This window comes from Ostrinia nubilalis, chromosome 29 (assembly GCF_963855985.1).
Source record: "Ostrinia nubilalis chromosome 29, ilOstNubi1.1, whole genome shotgun sequence".
NCBI lineage: Eukaryota > Metazoa > Arthropoda > Insecta > Lepidoptera > Crambidae > Ostrinia > Ostrinia nubilalis.
In genome coordinates this window covers 4,811,135-4,826,561 of record NC_087116.1, presented here as the reverse complement: position 1 = coordinate 4,826,561, position 15,427 = coordinate 4,811,135, and the positions used below count along the sequence as shown (strand labels likewise).

Here is a 15,427-nt window from a genome sequence, read left to right as displayed (position 1 = left end):
AAAACTCACCACAACTCTGCTGGTGACACTACAATCTTGCTGTTTGATACCAAAGTTGGCTTTTTATTGGAATGTACAAACTGTAGATCCTGGACTTCTGGCTACACAGGAGTTGCAGCGGTGGGAACGAGAGGTGGGAATAGTAGGAATGGTGGGAACCTACTCACCACGACTCTGCTGGTGACGCTATCGGCAGCGGGCGGCGGCGCAGGCGCGTGTGGTGCAGGCGGTAACGCTGTGGACTTCTTGGCCACTGCCCTTTGACGGTTCTCCCTCTGAAAGTTATTGGATAGATGTAAGTTTTGTTTTAAACAGAACAAGTTTTTTCTGTTTAGCCCAAAGGTTAACTGGCAAAGAAAGCCCAATGGCATTAAATTCACCTTATTTATTACACACACAGAGGCACCCGCTGAAAACCAGTGTCAGTGATTAATACTGAGCGGGCGGCGGCTTTTTGGCAAAATATATTATATATGTTTATTGTAATGTTGTGAGTTTAATGTTTTTTTTTGTGTTTTCTCTTCTTTTATTTGTTCATTTTCATTTGTGTTTTCATGTCAAATAAAGGTTTTTTATTCTATTCTTTTAGGGAAGAGGAAACGACTACAAAACAACATAATTAAAATAATATTAGATAAATACATGACAAATCATTAGTAATGTGCGCGCTTACAGCGCTATCCTCAGTTTGCTAAAAAAATGTCGCGAGCTGTTGGTCAGGTAACATGTTATGTACCAACTACATATATGACATTAAAGATTAAATAAAACATCAGGTGTCAAATAAGGTATTTGACCGCAATCGCACTTGATGTTAAGTGAAATGGAGTTTAGAATGCTCCAGTCAATGTCAGATAGGTCATGCCACTATAGGTGTCACGATTCTATGCACAAAGTGCCAGAAAAAATACAAACTCGTAATAATAACTTACTTCGCTAGGTGGCGCCGGCGCCGGCGGTGCGGGTTCGGACTTGTTCTGTTCTTCTGACCTCGTATACTCCACGTACGGCATATTGATCTGTGAAAGTAAACATTTATTTATAATGTGGACTTAGGGATTGCAATTGCTGGATCCAGCATACAGCAATCCAGCTGGATCCAGCGCCTTTTTAAACATGCTGGATCCAGCATACAGTGCTGGATCCAGCGATGCGGATCCGCAAACGTATAATTTTCTATTGCTTAGTTTCGAATTGCCGCCATTTTCAAAACGGCGCGGTGAGACGTTGCCGTTCTGTTGTTTTGTGCGTTGAACGGCGCCTCTCCGAAGTTACTGGTACGTTAGTGTGATTGAAAAATCCAAAAAAGCATGAAGAAGCAGTAAAAAAACTGTCTATTATCCTTTGCCAAAAAAGAATGCGATATGGCAGGAGATGAAAACTTTGTTGAAACGAGTAAATATAAACAAAATGTGCAAGAAGATAAAGATATCATGGAGTTAGAAGAGAATGGTCTAAATGATGTCGCAGAACCCGTTAAAATGACTTCAGGGCAAGAGCTTGAGATGGAACTTAAAAGAGAGAAGGAGAACTTTAATAAACAAAAGCCAAAGCCAAGTGGTCAATTAGATTACAAAAAGGTACTGAAAAAAGAAATGAGCGTATATGAGACCGAGCGAGTGCGAGGTTAACATTTATCTATGGTGTATGACTATTTCTTCTTCTTCTTATTCGTTACGCTCTTGGCAGAGCGGTCGTGGTCATTCTACTATTCACTATTTAATGATCCTAAAACCGACCAGTGTGGAAACCGAAAGTGCATTCTCAGTAATGAATCGCAAAATGTGTTGGTAAGACACTCAACAACGCCTGGACCAATTTTTTTAAATGTTCGTTGAAGTCCAAGGATGGTTTTTACGGCGAGAAAAATTCGAACAATGTCTGGGAAAATCCTAAAAACAGCCCTTTTTTCACGCGGGCGAAGCCGTGGGCGGAAAGTCTTAAAAATGTCGTCTTTTTATTTGCGTTCCACATTTTGCTGGATCCGCGCTGGATCCAGCTGGATTCAGGTCAATCCAGCAAGAATCCAGCTGGATTGAAAACGCCGCTGGTTTGCAATCCCTATGTGGACTATGGAAACGTTAAAAATTCGTGAAACCCCGCAGGTTATGAAGGCCACGGCCATCGAAAGCTCAAAACATCAAACGTTCAAAATATTGAATTTACAAAAGTTCAAAATATCGAATGATTGAAATATCGAAGCCATTTTGGAGCGTATTCATTCACGTAACTGCAATGTCCTATGTCGCCGGGTTCACACGAATAAATCGTATGCTTAAGGCGTAGTGTTGCCTGCAGCTGTCAGCCTAGTAAGAACTAGTCAGACAAATAAGAGTCTTATATCAAGGCCATAAGGTTCTCATCTGCGGCTGTGCCTTAGTCCTGGGCATGGGTCACGCTCTCTTCCTCTGCAGCGCCAAGAACAGTGGTGCGAGCCTGGTGGACCCGCGGTAGATCCACTCTAAAAGGAGCCTAATCTCATCTGCATAAGGTGTACTATCGCTTGCAACTGCCAGCCTAAAGTGCAGTCACGTCGCATTCACACAAATAGGAGCCTATCTGGAGTGTAGTCGCGCCACTGCGACGTGAGCCTAATGTCGTCTGCATAAGGTACAGTGTCGCTTGTAGTCCCAGGAACAGGTGAAGTCCACACCGGTCGCGTTTGCACGAATAGAAGCCTTATTTTATAGGACATAAGGTGCATTCTTACCTGCGGCTGTGCTTTAGTCCGAGGCATGGGTCGCGCTCGCTTCCTCTGCAGTGCCAAGAACTGTGGTGCGAGCCTGGTAGATCCACTCCAGTGTGAGCTTTATGTCGTCTGCATAAGGTGTACTATCGCTTGTAGCTGTGAGCTAGTAGTATAGTTGCGTCACTGCAAAGTCTTATGTCGCCGCGTTCACACGAATAAAAGCCTAATGTCGACTGCATAAGGCGTACTGTCGCTTGCAGCTGTCAGCCTGAAGTGTAGTCACATTTCTTGCCGCTGCGTTCACACAGAAATAAGTCTTATAGCAAGGGCATAGGGTGCATTCTCACCTGAGGCTGTGCCTTAGTCCTAGGCATGGGTCGCGCTCGCTTCCTCTGCAGCGCCAAGAACAGTGGTGCGAGCCTGGTGGACCCGCGGTAGATCCACTCTAAAAGGAGCCTATTGTCGTCTGCATAAGGTACACTATTGCATGTAGCTGCCAGCCTGGATTGTAGCCGCGTCACTGCAATGTCTTATGTCGCCACGTTCACACGAATAAAAGCCTAATGTCGTCTGCATAAGGCGTATTGTCGCTTGCAGCTGTCAGCCTGAAGTGTAGTCATGTCTCACGCCGCCGAGTTCACACAAATAAGAGTCTTATATCAAGGCCATGTGAACTAGTCACACAAATAAGAGCCTAATCTCAACAGTATAAGATTTATTCTCACCTGCGGCTGTGCTTTAGTCCTAGGCATGGGTCGCGCTCGCTTCCTCTGCAGCGCCAAGAACAGTGGTGCGAGCCTGGTGGACCCACGGTAGATTCAAATGTGAGCCTAATATCGTCCTGAATAAAGTGTACTGTCGCTTGCAGCTCTCAGCATAAGGTGTAGTATCACTCAGCCGTCTCTAGTTACAACATGAGTAGCGCCAGCTTGATGTGAACTAGTCACACGATTATAAGCCTAATCTGAAGGCCATAAGGTCTCACCTGTGGCTGTGCTTTAGTCCTAGGCATGGGTCGCGCTCGCTTCCTCTGTAGCGCCAAGAACAGTGGTGCGAGCCTGGTGGACCCACGGTAGATCCACTCTAAAAGGAGCCTATTGTCGTCTGCATAAGGTGTACTATCGCCTGCAGCTGCCAGCTTCGTAGTAAGTCTCTTGCCACCGCGTTCACACGAATATAAGTCTAATCTTGAGAACAAAAGGTGCATTCTTACCTGCGGCTGTGCTTTAGTCCTAGGCATGGGTCGCGCTCGCTTCCTCTGTAGCGCCAAGAACAGTGGTGCGAGCCTGGTGGACCCGCGGTAGATCCACTCTAAAAGGAGCCTATTGTCGTCTGCATAAGGTGCACTGTCGCTTGTAGCTGCCAGCCTAGAGTGTAGCCAGTAGCCACGTCACTGCAATGTCTTATGTCGCCGCGTTCACACGAATAAAAGCCTAACGTCATCAGCATAAGGCGTGCTGTCGCTTGCAGCTTTCAGCTAGGAGTGTAGTCACGTCTTTTGCCACCGCGTTCACACGAATATAAGTCTAATCTTGAGAACATAAGGTGCATTCTTACCTGCGGCTGCGCTTTAGTCTGAGGCATCCTCTGTAGTGCCAAGAACAGTGGTGCGAGCCTGGTAGACACTATAGATCCACTGCAATGTGAGCCAAATGTCATCTGCATAAGGTGTACTATCGCTTGTAGCTGTCAGCTTGAAGCGTAGTTACGTCACTGCAATGTCTTATGTAGCCACGTTCACACGAATAAAAGCCTAATGTCGACTGCATAAGGCGTAGTGTCGCTTGCAGCTGCCAGCTAGGAGTGTAGTCACGTCTCTTGCTACCGCGTTCACACGATTATAAGCCTAATCTCAAGGCCATAAGGTTCTCACCTGCGGCTGTGCTTTAGTCCGAGGCATGGGTCGCGCTCGCTTCCTCTGTAGCGCCAAGAACAGTGGTGCCAGTCGAGTAGACCCGCGGTAGATCCACTCTAAAAGGAGCCTATTGTCGTCTGCATAAGGTGTACTATCGCCTGCAGCTGCCAGCTTCGTATTAAGTCTCTTGCCACTGCGTTCACACAGAAATAAGTCTTATATCAAGGGCATAGGGTGCATTCTCACCTGCGGCTGCGCCTTAGTCCTAGGCATGGGTCGCGCTCGCTTCCTCTGCAGCGCCAAGAACAGTGGTGCGAGCCTGGTGGACCCGCGGTAGATCCACTCGGATCGGTTGTCCTCTTCGAAATGCACTTGGACCAGAGACGCGTCGACTTGGACCACGCGGGATGCCCACCATTTGCCTGTAAAGGAAGTTGGTTTCAATGGTTGTTCCAAGTGAGTATAGTTGTTGCAATACACGAAGGCGCGTGAGCTTTACATGTGTAGTGGCTCGCTCCTGTTCGTTTTACAAAAGTTTTGACAGACATTACATTATCGTTATGTGCATGTACACGTACACACACAAGTAAAGCTCACTCGCCTACGTGAGTTGCAAGAACTATACTGATCATCACAAAAATCGGCCCACCGACGTTTTACAGGAAAACTCGTTTCTACTGACACAATCATGGTGCCCCTACAATATTGGTGTTATTTGAAAGCCCAATAAATATCATTAAAGAAAAACACATTAAATTTCTTAATAAACGATTAACATATACAATAAATGTGATGGGCTCACCTCTGGGATCAATTAGACCAATTTTTATGGTTATAAAACCAAATAATGATCTCACGTGTCCTCTTTAACAGATGGATAGCGATGAACCATAAAAGTTGGCTCAAGCGTAACTAGTAACTACCTATTTTTTGAAGAAGTGACTCTGGATTCTTCTTCGGACACATTTTTGGGGTAAAAACCTTTTAATGAAATGAAGTTTAGAACTAGGCTTTTAAATGGTGCCAATATTGGTGGGAAGTGAGGATGCATACGTATGAAAGTGCTTGTCGCGGGAGGGTCGATTTTTGTGATGACCAGTGTATATTCCTTCACAAATTCCCTTAAAGCCTGCCTACTTGAGAGGAGAGGATAAAAAAATATTTTTGGTTAATATTGGTTACAGGTCACAGATCCGCTTCATTCCCTTCCTGATGGCTCCACTCTTACCCTCTTCACTTTTCTTGATTCCTCTCCGCTTCGCTCCTCTCCTCTCCGCTTCCCACTTCACCGTTCTCCTTTCGTTTCTTTCTGTTCCGCTTCTTGTCTCTCTATCACAACGAACATACCACTTAAATCTAGCGCCTAAATTTAGATCTTGATCTAGTGCTAGCACTAACTCACCATTCCACTCAGTCTTCAAGCTCTGTCCAGCGTGTAGCCGCACCATCGGCCTCTCAGGGTAGGCTATCAGGTATTCCTTCACGAACTCCCGCGAGAATGGATGCACCTGGGTAAAAATACGTTTTAGTCCTGTTTAGTCTGAAGGTTAACTGGCAGAGAATCCCAACTAATATTATAAATGCGAAAGTAACTCTGTCTGTCTGTCTGTCTGTTACGCTTTCCCGCTTAAACCTCGCAACCGATTTTGATGAAATTTGGCATAGAGATAGTTTGAGTCCCGGGAAAGAACATAGGATAGTTTTTATCCCGGTTTTTGAAACAGGGACGCGCGCGATAAAGTTTTTCTGTGACAGACAAAATTCCACGCGGGCGAAGCCGCGGGCGGAAAGCTAGTATCCTATAATTATGACAATTTTTCCTACTTTTGCAAAAATTTTCATTGTAACTCCGCTGCTACAGATCGTAATGTTTAGTCTATAGCCTTCTCTTCTCTCCTTACTCCATGATAAAAGGACTAACACAAAAACAATTGGTGCTTTATAATCTAGCTAGGGGGAATATACAAAAATGAATTGCTGTGAGTCAGTCTCGCTAAAACTAGAACTACTGAGTAGATTTCATCATCATCATCATCATCATCTCAGCCACAGGACGTCCACTGCTGAACATAGGCCTCCCCCAATGGACGTCCACTGCTTTCCATGTTACCCGGTGACTCGATTTAGTTGATTTTAATTCAAATTCTTATCATAGTCCAGAGTAGTTTTCAAAGGCGAGAAAAAGCTTAGTATAAAAAAAACCGACCAAGTGCGTGTCGGACTCACGCACAAAGGGTTCCGTACCATTGATTTAGGAAATTAAAATTACTTTTTTTAATTTAAGTTATTTGTATGAAAGATTACGCGGTAATAAGCGGTTTACGATTTACGAGGTATTAAAAAAACTACTTACTAGATCTCGTTCAAAACAATTTTCGTTGGTAGTTTTTATAGTAATGTACATCATATGTTTTTTTTAGATTTTTCATTTTCTTATTTTAGAAGTTAGAGGGGACCAACTTTTTGGGGAGGGGAGACCAACTTTTTTCCACTTTGGAAGCGTCTGTCACGCAAACTATTCGGTTTAGAAAAAAAGTATTTTAGAAACCTCGATATCATTTTTGAAGACCTATCCATAGATACCCCACACGTATGTGTTTGACGAAAAAACAATTTTTGAGTTTCAGTTCTAAGTATGGGGAGCCCCCAATATTTTTTTATTTTATTTTTGCATCAAACTCTTAATGCGGTTCACAAAATACATCTACTTAACAAGTTTCAACAGTATAGCTCTTAAAGTTTCGGAAAAAAATGACTGTGGCATACGGACGGACAGACAGACATGACGAATCTATAAGGGTTCCGTTTTTTGCCATTTGGCTACGGAACCCTAAAAACTGTACGAAGTTGGCTGGGTCAGCTAGTAGTATAGATTAAATAAATAAATACCTCCTCCCACACAAGTGCGGAACTTTCGCAAACGACTCGCGTGTCACGATGACGCACGTACTGAGCGTAACCATCGTCGAAGAATACCAGGTATCTGAAACACAATCATCGTCATCATCATCAGCCACAGGACGTCCACTGCTGAACATAGTTTTGCCCCAATTATTTCCATACTGACTGGTTGGTAGCGGCCTGCATCCAACGCCTTCCTACTACCCTTTATGAGGTCCTCTGTCCATCTTGTGGATGGATGTACTACTTTTTGATTGCCATAACATTTAAAAAAAGCTTTAAGTCTACAATAGACTACTTATTTGACACCATTCCCCAATAATACAAAATCACAAATTTTTAAAAAAGTATTCATTGTAGTCTTAAAAACTTAATTAATTTTAAAATAAATGTGGCAAATACTAGGTTCTCGAATTAGTTCTTTTAAGATATAATTAAGTAACAAATAGGTTCTATAGATCGTTTCATCCACGAAGACGCGCCCAACCACTTTTTGGTAGGGTAGTGCGGGATAGGGTCCATATTCGGTTGCATAAAAAATATTGTCATAATTTAAGAGTGCATAAAGTTTTTTGGCATACTCATCATTTCGCATAACGTTCATACAGAATAATTCATAAGGCATATTTTTTTTGCCATAACCACTTTTACTATAATAATATTTTAGTATATATTTTTTCTGTATACTTGTTTTTTTAATAACGATTTCTAGGCATAACATTTATTGGCATCTAAACCAATGCCATAAATATTATCATTCATAATATACAAAATACCATAATTTTAACAAATATGAAATATAAAAATGTTATAAGTTAACAAATATAAATAGACAACCAAGCATGCAAACAAGCATGCAAGCAAGCAGCAAGCATGCAATCAAACAGCAAGCATGCAAGCAAGCTGCAAGGAAGCATGTAAGCATGCATGCAAGCAAGGATGCAAACAAGCAAGCAGCAAGCAAGCAGCAAGCAAGCAGCAAGCAAGCAGCAAGCAAGCATGCAAGCAAGCAGCAAGCAAGCAAGCATGCAAGCAAGCAGCAAGCAAGCATGCAAACAAGCAGCAAGGAAGCATGCATGCAAGCAAGCATGCATGCAAGCAAGCAAGCATGCAAGCAAGCAAGCATGCAAGCAAGCATTAGGATTGCCTTATCTCCGGCGCTGCGGGAAGTGCGGTCCTTCCGCTCTGGCGTAACATATACCCGGCATGCCATGCTCGCTTCCGCAGCTTCGGCTTGCTGGTCGCCTTCGGCGACCAGCCTCAGCCGCTCCAGCTCGCACGGCTGCCGGATATATGTTACAGCGAGCGAGGACCGCACTCCCTCCGCGCCTCCGGCTTTTAAATTACACTCTAGTATAGGGCAGACTAGTACCACGTGGAAGAGACCACGGCCAGTCGGGATCAACATAATTTCAGACCAGGCAAGCTTAATGTTGTAAAAGAAATGTGGACTGTATAATATGTGCGTTATAATAGATAAGAGGGATTCAAGATCAAACAGAATGTAGTTTCACGAGCTTAAGTTTTCTAAGAAACAGGTCAAAAATTAAGAACAAAAATGACAATGATACAGATAATTTAGTTTTTGCAAATCTATAGGCCGAAAGAGTATAAAGGTGGAAGGAGGATCGTTCGCAACATCACAAATACATAATTATTTACTCTTTAATGTTGGTTGCTCTTATAGACAATATTTATGACTTTAAATGTTATAAATAATTAAATTATGTTTATAGTATTTTATTAAAAACAAACTTTATGTATATAAAAATTATGTTCTTTACATTTATGATTATTTAAATTATGGTATTAAAAATTAGAGAAAGTTATTATTATGCCTAAGAAACCATTATGCATTTAGAAAACTATGCATATCAAAGTTTATGCGAAAAAACTTTATGCAAATACTGTTATACCAAACTAAATTATGATGAAAAATGTTATGCGTCTAAGAGGGCACCCGTGCGGGGTCCATATTCGGTTGCATAAAAAATATTGTCATAATTTAAGAGTGCATAAAGTTTTTTGGCATACTCATCATTTCGCATAACGTTCATACAGAATAATTCATAAGGCATATTTTTTTTGCCATAACCACTTTTACTATAATAATATTTTAGTATATATTTTTTCTGTATACTTGTTTTTTTAATAACGATTTCTAGGCATAACATTTATTGGCATCTAAACCAATGCCATAAATATTATCATTCATAATATACAAAATACCATAATTTTAACAAATATGAAATATAAAAATGTTATAAGTTAACAAATATAAATAGACAACCAAGCATGCAAACAAGCATGCAAGCAAGCAGCAAGCATGCAATCAAACAGCAAGCATGCAAGCAAGCTGCAAGGAAGCATGTAAGCATGCATGCAAGCAAGGATGCAAACAAGCAAGCAGCAAGCAAGCAGCAAGCAAGCAGCAAGCAAGCAGCAAGCAAGCATGCAAGCAAGCAGCAAGCAAGCAAGCATGCAAGCAAGCAGCAAGCAAGCATGCAAACAAGCAGCAAGGAAGCATGCATGCAAGCAAGCATGCATGCAAGCAAGCAAGCATGCAAGCAAGCAAGCATGCAAGCAAGCATTAGGATTGCCTTATCTCCGGCGCTGCGGGAAGTGCGGTCCTTCCGCTCTGGCGTAACATATACCCGGCATGCCATGCTCGCTTCCGCAGCTTCGGCTTGCTGGTCGCCTTCGGCGACCAGCCTCAGCCGCTCCAGCTCGCACGGCTGCCGGATATATGTTACAGCGAGCGAGGACCGCACTCCCTCCGCGCCTCCGGCTTTTAAATTACACTCTAGTATAGGGCAGACTAGTACCACGTGGAAGAGACCACGGCCAGTCGGGATCAACATAATTTCAGACCAGGCAAGCTTAATGTTGTAAAAGAAATGTGGACTGTATAATATGTGCGTTATAATAGATAAGAGGGATTCAAGATCAAACAGAATGTAGTTTCACGAGCTTAAGTTTTCTAAGAAACAGGTCAAAAATTAAGAACAAAAATGACAATGATACAGATAATTTAGTTTTTGCAAATCTATAGGCCGAAAGAGTATAAAGGTGGAAGGAGGATCGTTCGCAACATCACAAATACATAATTATTTACTCTTTAATGTTGGTTGCTCTTATAGACAATATTTATGACTTTAAATGTTATAAATAATTAAATTATGTTTATAGTATTTTATTAAAAACAAACTTTATGTATATAAAAATTATGTTCTTTACATTTATGATTATTTAAATTATGGTATTAAAAATTAGAGAAAGTTATTATTATGCCTAAGAAACCATTATGCATTTAGAAAACTATGCATATCAAAGTTTATGCGAAAAAACTTTATGCAAATACTGTTATACCAAACTAAATTATGATGAAAAATGTTATGCGTCTAAGAGGGCACCCGTGCGGGATATGGGGAGTTTGACCCGAGCAATGCGAGTGTCATTATTGTAGTGTGAGTGCATGTGCACTCATGGATGATGTAGCGTGTACCGATAACACTCAAACTCAACAGCGGAGGAATGGTGGGGCGCGTCTTCGTGGATGAAACACGTCTATTTCAATCTCACCTGTAGTTGTTGACCGGGTTGGGAACCTCTGCAATAATTCCGGAGTAAAAGGCGTCCTTTTTCAACGGATTCTGCGCGTCTTTGAAGAGAGCGATGATTCTTGTGCCTAAAGACGACATTTGTATTAATATCTTACTAAAAAGTTGTTCCACAATTAGGTCCTAATGCATCTGAGGCCCATCTGATTCGGTGTCATTGTGACGTAGTAATTTTTGGATACCCTATAACAGTGCTCTTTAAAAGCCAATTAATCAGGGTACTTTTCTATAAAACATGTTAGGTAATAAACTTGCGAAACGGGAATGGAAAGTAGTGATTGCAAAGAGTAAATCTTTCTCAAGTGTGTGCAAACATCTTGTCAAACATCGTGACAAGTGTCTATACAGTTGTAAATTTCTGTACTTATACAGGGTGTTAGGTAAATGGGTATATGAGCCGACACTAGCCCATGTTAACATGGTCATATAAATGGTATGGTGAAGTCAGAAATTTGATATCATCATTTTAATTTTTTTAATTTTTATACAAAATAAATTTTATAAAATCCGATTTGTATGAAAATTAAAATAATTAAAAATAAGATATAAATTTTCTGACTTCACGATACCATTTACATGACTATGTTAACATGGGCTAGTGTCGGCTCATATACTCATTTACCTAACAGCCTGTATACATCTCTGAATTCTCTAGTGGTGATTTCACCGTTTCGCTACGCTATGTCGAACTATTTTTCTTACATAATATGTTGCAGTCTAAACTTATAATCGGTCATAATCACTATTGGCTGCAAAAAACAGTAAAAAGTGATTTTGACTGCAGTCAATATCACTTTTGACTGATATTTGCAGTCCGAAATGTTTTTGACCAAGAGCGTTGACTAACGCTCTGGTATTTTACAAATAATTAAATACTGACCTATAGTAAGTCTGACATTCGCCGGCTCGTTATAAGCCAGACATCGTGCTGGAAACAGACGACTGCTGCCTTTAGGCTTGTGGTCGTACTTCACGCGACACATCGTGAATGATTGTGACATCTGAAAGGAAAACAATCATCATCATCATTTAAATACCGCCTCTGTGGTCTAGTGGTAAAACCATCTGCTTCAGACGCAGAGGTCCCGATTATTTCGGTTCGGTTTGGTTGGTGGTAGGGCTTGTTCTAAGTCCGCCTGGCTAGCTACCACCATCTTACCTAAGTCTGTCGCCATAACAACAATGTTAACAGCACTGTTATGTTGTTCCGGCAGTTGAAGGTAAGATAGCCAGTTCCTCCGTGTTTGAGGATTCCGGGTGAAGCTCGCTTCCACCTTCGGCCTGATCATTACTTACCATTAGGTGAGATACAGGCCAAGAGCTAACTCGTTGTGAATAAAATAAAATTCAGCCATGGGACGTCCACTGCTGAACATAGGCCTCCCCCAATGATTTTCATGTTGATCGATTAGCGGCCCGCGTCCAGCGCCTTCCTGCTACAATCATCATCATCAGGTCATTTAGTCTCCACTGCAGGGGTATAGACGACCGCTGGCTTTGTATGACCCATAAAATTAATGTACCTAGCGGAATAGAGCAAAAAAGAATTATTGGCTGTAAGAACTATAAATACCTTGAAAAAATCGAACTGCCTAATGCGGGAATTGAACCCACGACCTTCCGCTTGCCGGGCGACTGCTCTTCCAACTGAGCTACTTAGACACTGGATGAACCCGTCGAAATTTTCAAGTGCAATACGCTGTTACGGCCAGCGTTTGTTTCATCAATGTCAAGTTATTTATAATTTTCAAATTAGTTTGAGATGCGACTCTTAACGCTAAAAATTAAATAACTACCTATATAAAAATACCTGTCTGTATTAATATTATAAAGAGCTGTGGTTTTCCGAATAAAGAAAAATAAAATAAATAAATAAAGAACTGTAATGAAAAGATATGCGTGATGTCGTCAAACAGAACAGTTTTTTGCAATATTTGACATGTCCTTAGCACTTATTGGCGCACACACACGCTGATATTTTTTTAGATTTTACGTGAAATGGTGGATATTTATGAGAAGTAGTGCTTCAGAAATGTGATGACTGGTTCAGTGATTGATTGGTACAAAACAGTGAAATAATCCTGATTCCTGACCACTGACACAAAAATGACTCCCAGTGTCATCCAAAATCGGTTTAGTTTGACAGCTCGTGGTTGTTGCTATATTCCGAAGGTATGACCCTTTTTGAGAGAAAAAGGAGAGACCCTTGATTCTATAAACCAGTATGTTAAAGACTGCTGTCTCTAAACACTTTGTTATCTCTACTAGCTGCCTTGTTTAGGTCGTCAGTCCATCGAGTCACCGTACCTTACAGCCAATGACAGTTGATCTTTCCCCCGAGACAAATTTGACCTTCACTGGTTGGGTTATTGGCGGTCAAGCTGTAGATCCTGGCTACACAGGATTTGCAGCGGTGGGAACGAGAGGTTGGCAAAGTCCGTTACCCCCGCGACAGAATTATTGCTAGAGGTCGTCGGTCCATCGAGTACTCACCCCAGCTACTGAGCTCTTCCCGTTAACCTCCAGGACTTTGCTCCTGATCCAGCAGCCGAAGGAATTTCGCATCGCATACACACAAAGCCCCGCCCTCAAGGGGGGCGGGACTAATTCTCCCGGGGGGGGCAAGTCGGAAGGGGCTGCCTCCACTGATACTTTGAGAACCGCTGTCTTAAACCGAGCCAACGGTCCATCAAGTAGAAGAAACTAATAAAATCAAGTGTCTTATTGAGGTCGTTAGTCCATCAAGTAGAAGAGCCTATTCAACTCAAGTGTCTTCTACAGGTCGTTAGTAGGTCGAGCTCTATAAACTCACTCTAATACACCAAGTGTCTTATTAAGGTCGACGGTCCATCAAGTAGAAGAAACTAATAAAATCAAGTGTCTTATTGAGGTCGTCAGTAGATTGAGCTCTATAAACTCACTCTAATACACCAAGTGTCTTATTGAGGTCGTCAGTCCATCAAGTAGAAGAAACTAATAAAATCAAGTGTCTTATTGAGGTCGTCAGTCTATCGAGCAGAGAAGCCTAATGCTCCAAGTGTCTTATGAGGTCGTCGGTCTATCGAACCGAGGAGCTTAATAAACCAAGTGTTTTATTGAGATCGTCGGTCTATCAAGTAGAAGAGCCTAATACACCAAGTGTCTCTTATTAAGGTCGTCAATTCATCGAGCAAAAGAGCCTAATGCACCAAGTGTCTTATTGAGGTCGTCAGTCCATCAAGTAGAAGAAACTAATAAAATCAAGTGTCTTATTGGGGTCGTCAGTAGATTGAGCTCTATAAACTCACTCTAATACACCAAGGTGTCTTATTAAGGTCGACGGTCCATCAAGTAGAAGAAACTAATAAAATCAAGTGTCTTATTAGGGTCGTTAGTCCATCAAGTAGAAGAGCCTATTCAACTCAAGTGTCTTCTACAGGTCGTTAGTAGGTCGAGCTCTATAAACTCACTCTAATACACCAAGTGTATTATTAAGGTCGACGGTCCATCAAGTAGAAGAAACTAATAAAATCAAGTGTCTTCTAGAGGTCGTCAGTAGATTGAGCTCTATAAACTCTAATACACCAAGTGTCTTATTAAGGTCGACGGTCCATCAAGTAGAAGAAACTAATAAAATCAAGTGTCTTATTGAGGTCGTCAGTCTATCGAGCAGAGAAGCCTAATGCTCCAAGTGTCTTATGAGGTCGTCGGTCTATCGAACCGAGGAGCTTAATAAACCAAGTGTTTTATTGAGATCGTCGGTCTATCAAGTAGAAGAGCCTAATACACCAAGTGTCTCTTATTAAGGTCGTCAATTCATTGAGCAAAAGAGCCTAATGCACTAAGTGTCTTATTGAGGTCGTCAGTCCATCAAGTAGAAGAAAATAATAAACTTAACTGTCTTCTTGAGGTCGTCGGTCCATCGAGCTCTATAAACCCACTCTAATACACCAAGTGTCTTGTTAAGGTCGTCGGTCCATCGAGTAGCAGAGCCTTCTCTCGGTCGTCGGTCCATCGAGTACTCACCCCAGCCACCGAGCTCTTCCCGTTAACCTCCAGGACTTTGCTCCTGATCCAGCAGCCGAAGGAATTTCGCATAGCATACACACAAAGCCCCGCCCTCAAGGGGGGCGGGACTAATTCTCCCGGGGGGGGCAAGTCTGAGGGGGCTGCTTCCACTGATACTTGAGGACCGCTATGTCTTAAACCGAGCCAATGGTCCATCAAGTAGAAGAAACTAATAAAATCAAGTGTCTTATTGAGGTCGTCAGTCTATCGAGCAGAGAAGCCTAATGATCCAAGTGTCTTATGAGGTCGTCGATCTATCGAACCGAGGAGCTTAATAAACCAAGTGTCTTATTGAGGTCGTCGGTCCGTATAGTA

General features: G+C 42.0%; 1 protein-coding gene across 1 annotated transcript in view; it reads right to left on the bottom strand.

Moving 5' to 3' along the window:
- LOC135085637 (histone-lysine N-methyltransferase eggless) overlaps positions 1 to 15,225 on the bottom strand; it is a 36,145-nt gene extending 20,920 nt beyond the window's left edge. Inside the window, exons 1-8 of the mRNA XM_063980410.1 lie at positions 15,071 to 15,225; positions 11,946 to 12,066; positions 11,028 to 11,133; positions 7,434 to 7,527; positions 5,947 to 6,052; positions 4,791 to 4,966; positions 933 to 1,019; positions 168 to 275 (exon numbers count right to left, since the gene is read on the bottom strand). Coding sequence (XP_063836480.1) covers positions 168 to 275; positions 933 to 1,019; positions 4,791 to 4,966; positions 5,947 to 6,052; positions 7,434 to 7,527; positions 11,028 to 11,133; positions 11,946 to 12,066; positions 15,071 to 15,142 — 870 coding nt within the window. The 5' untranslated portion in view covers positions 15,143 to 15,225. The remainder of the gene's footprint in view (positions 1 to 167; positions 276 to 932; positions 1,020 to 4,790; positions 4,967 to 5,946; positions 6,053 to 7,433; positions 7,528 to 11,027; positions 11,134 to 11,945; positions 12,067 to 15,070) is intronic.
- Between the last annotated feature and the right edge of the window lie 202 nt (positions 15,226 to 15,427).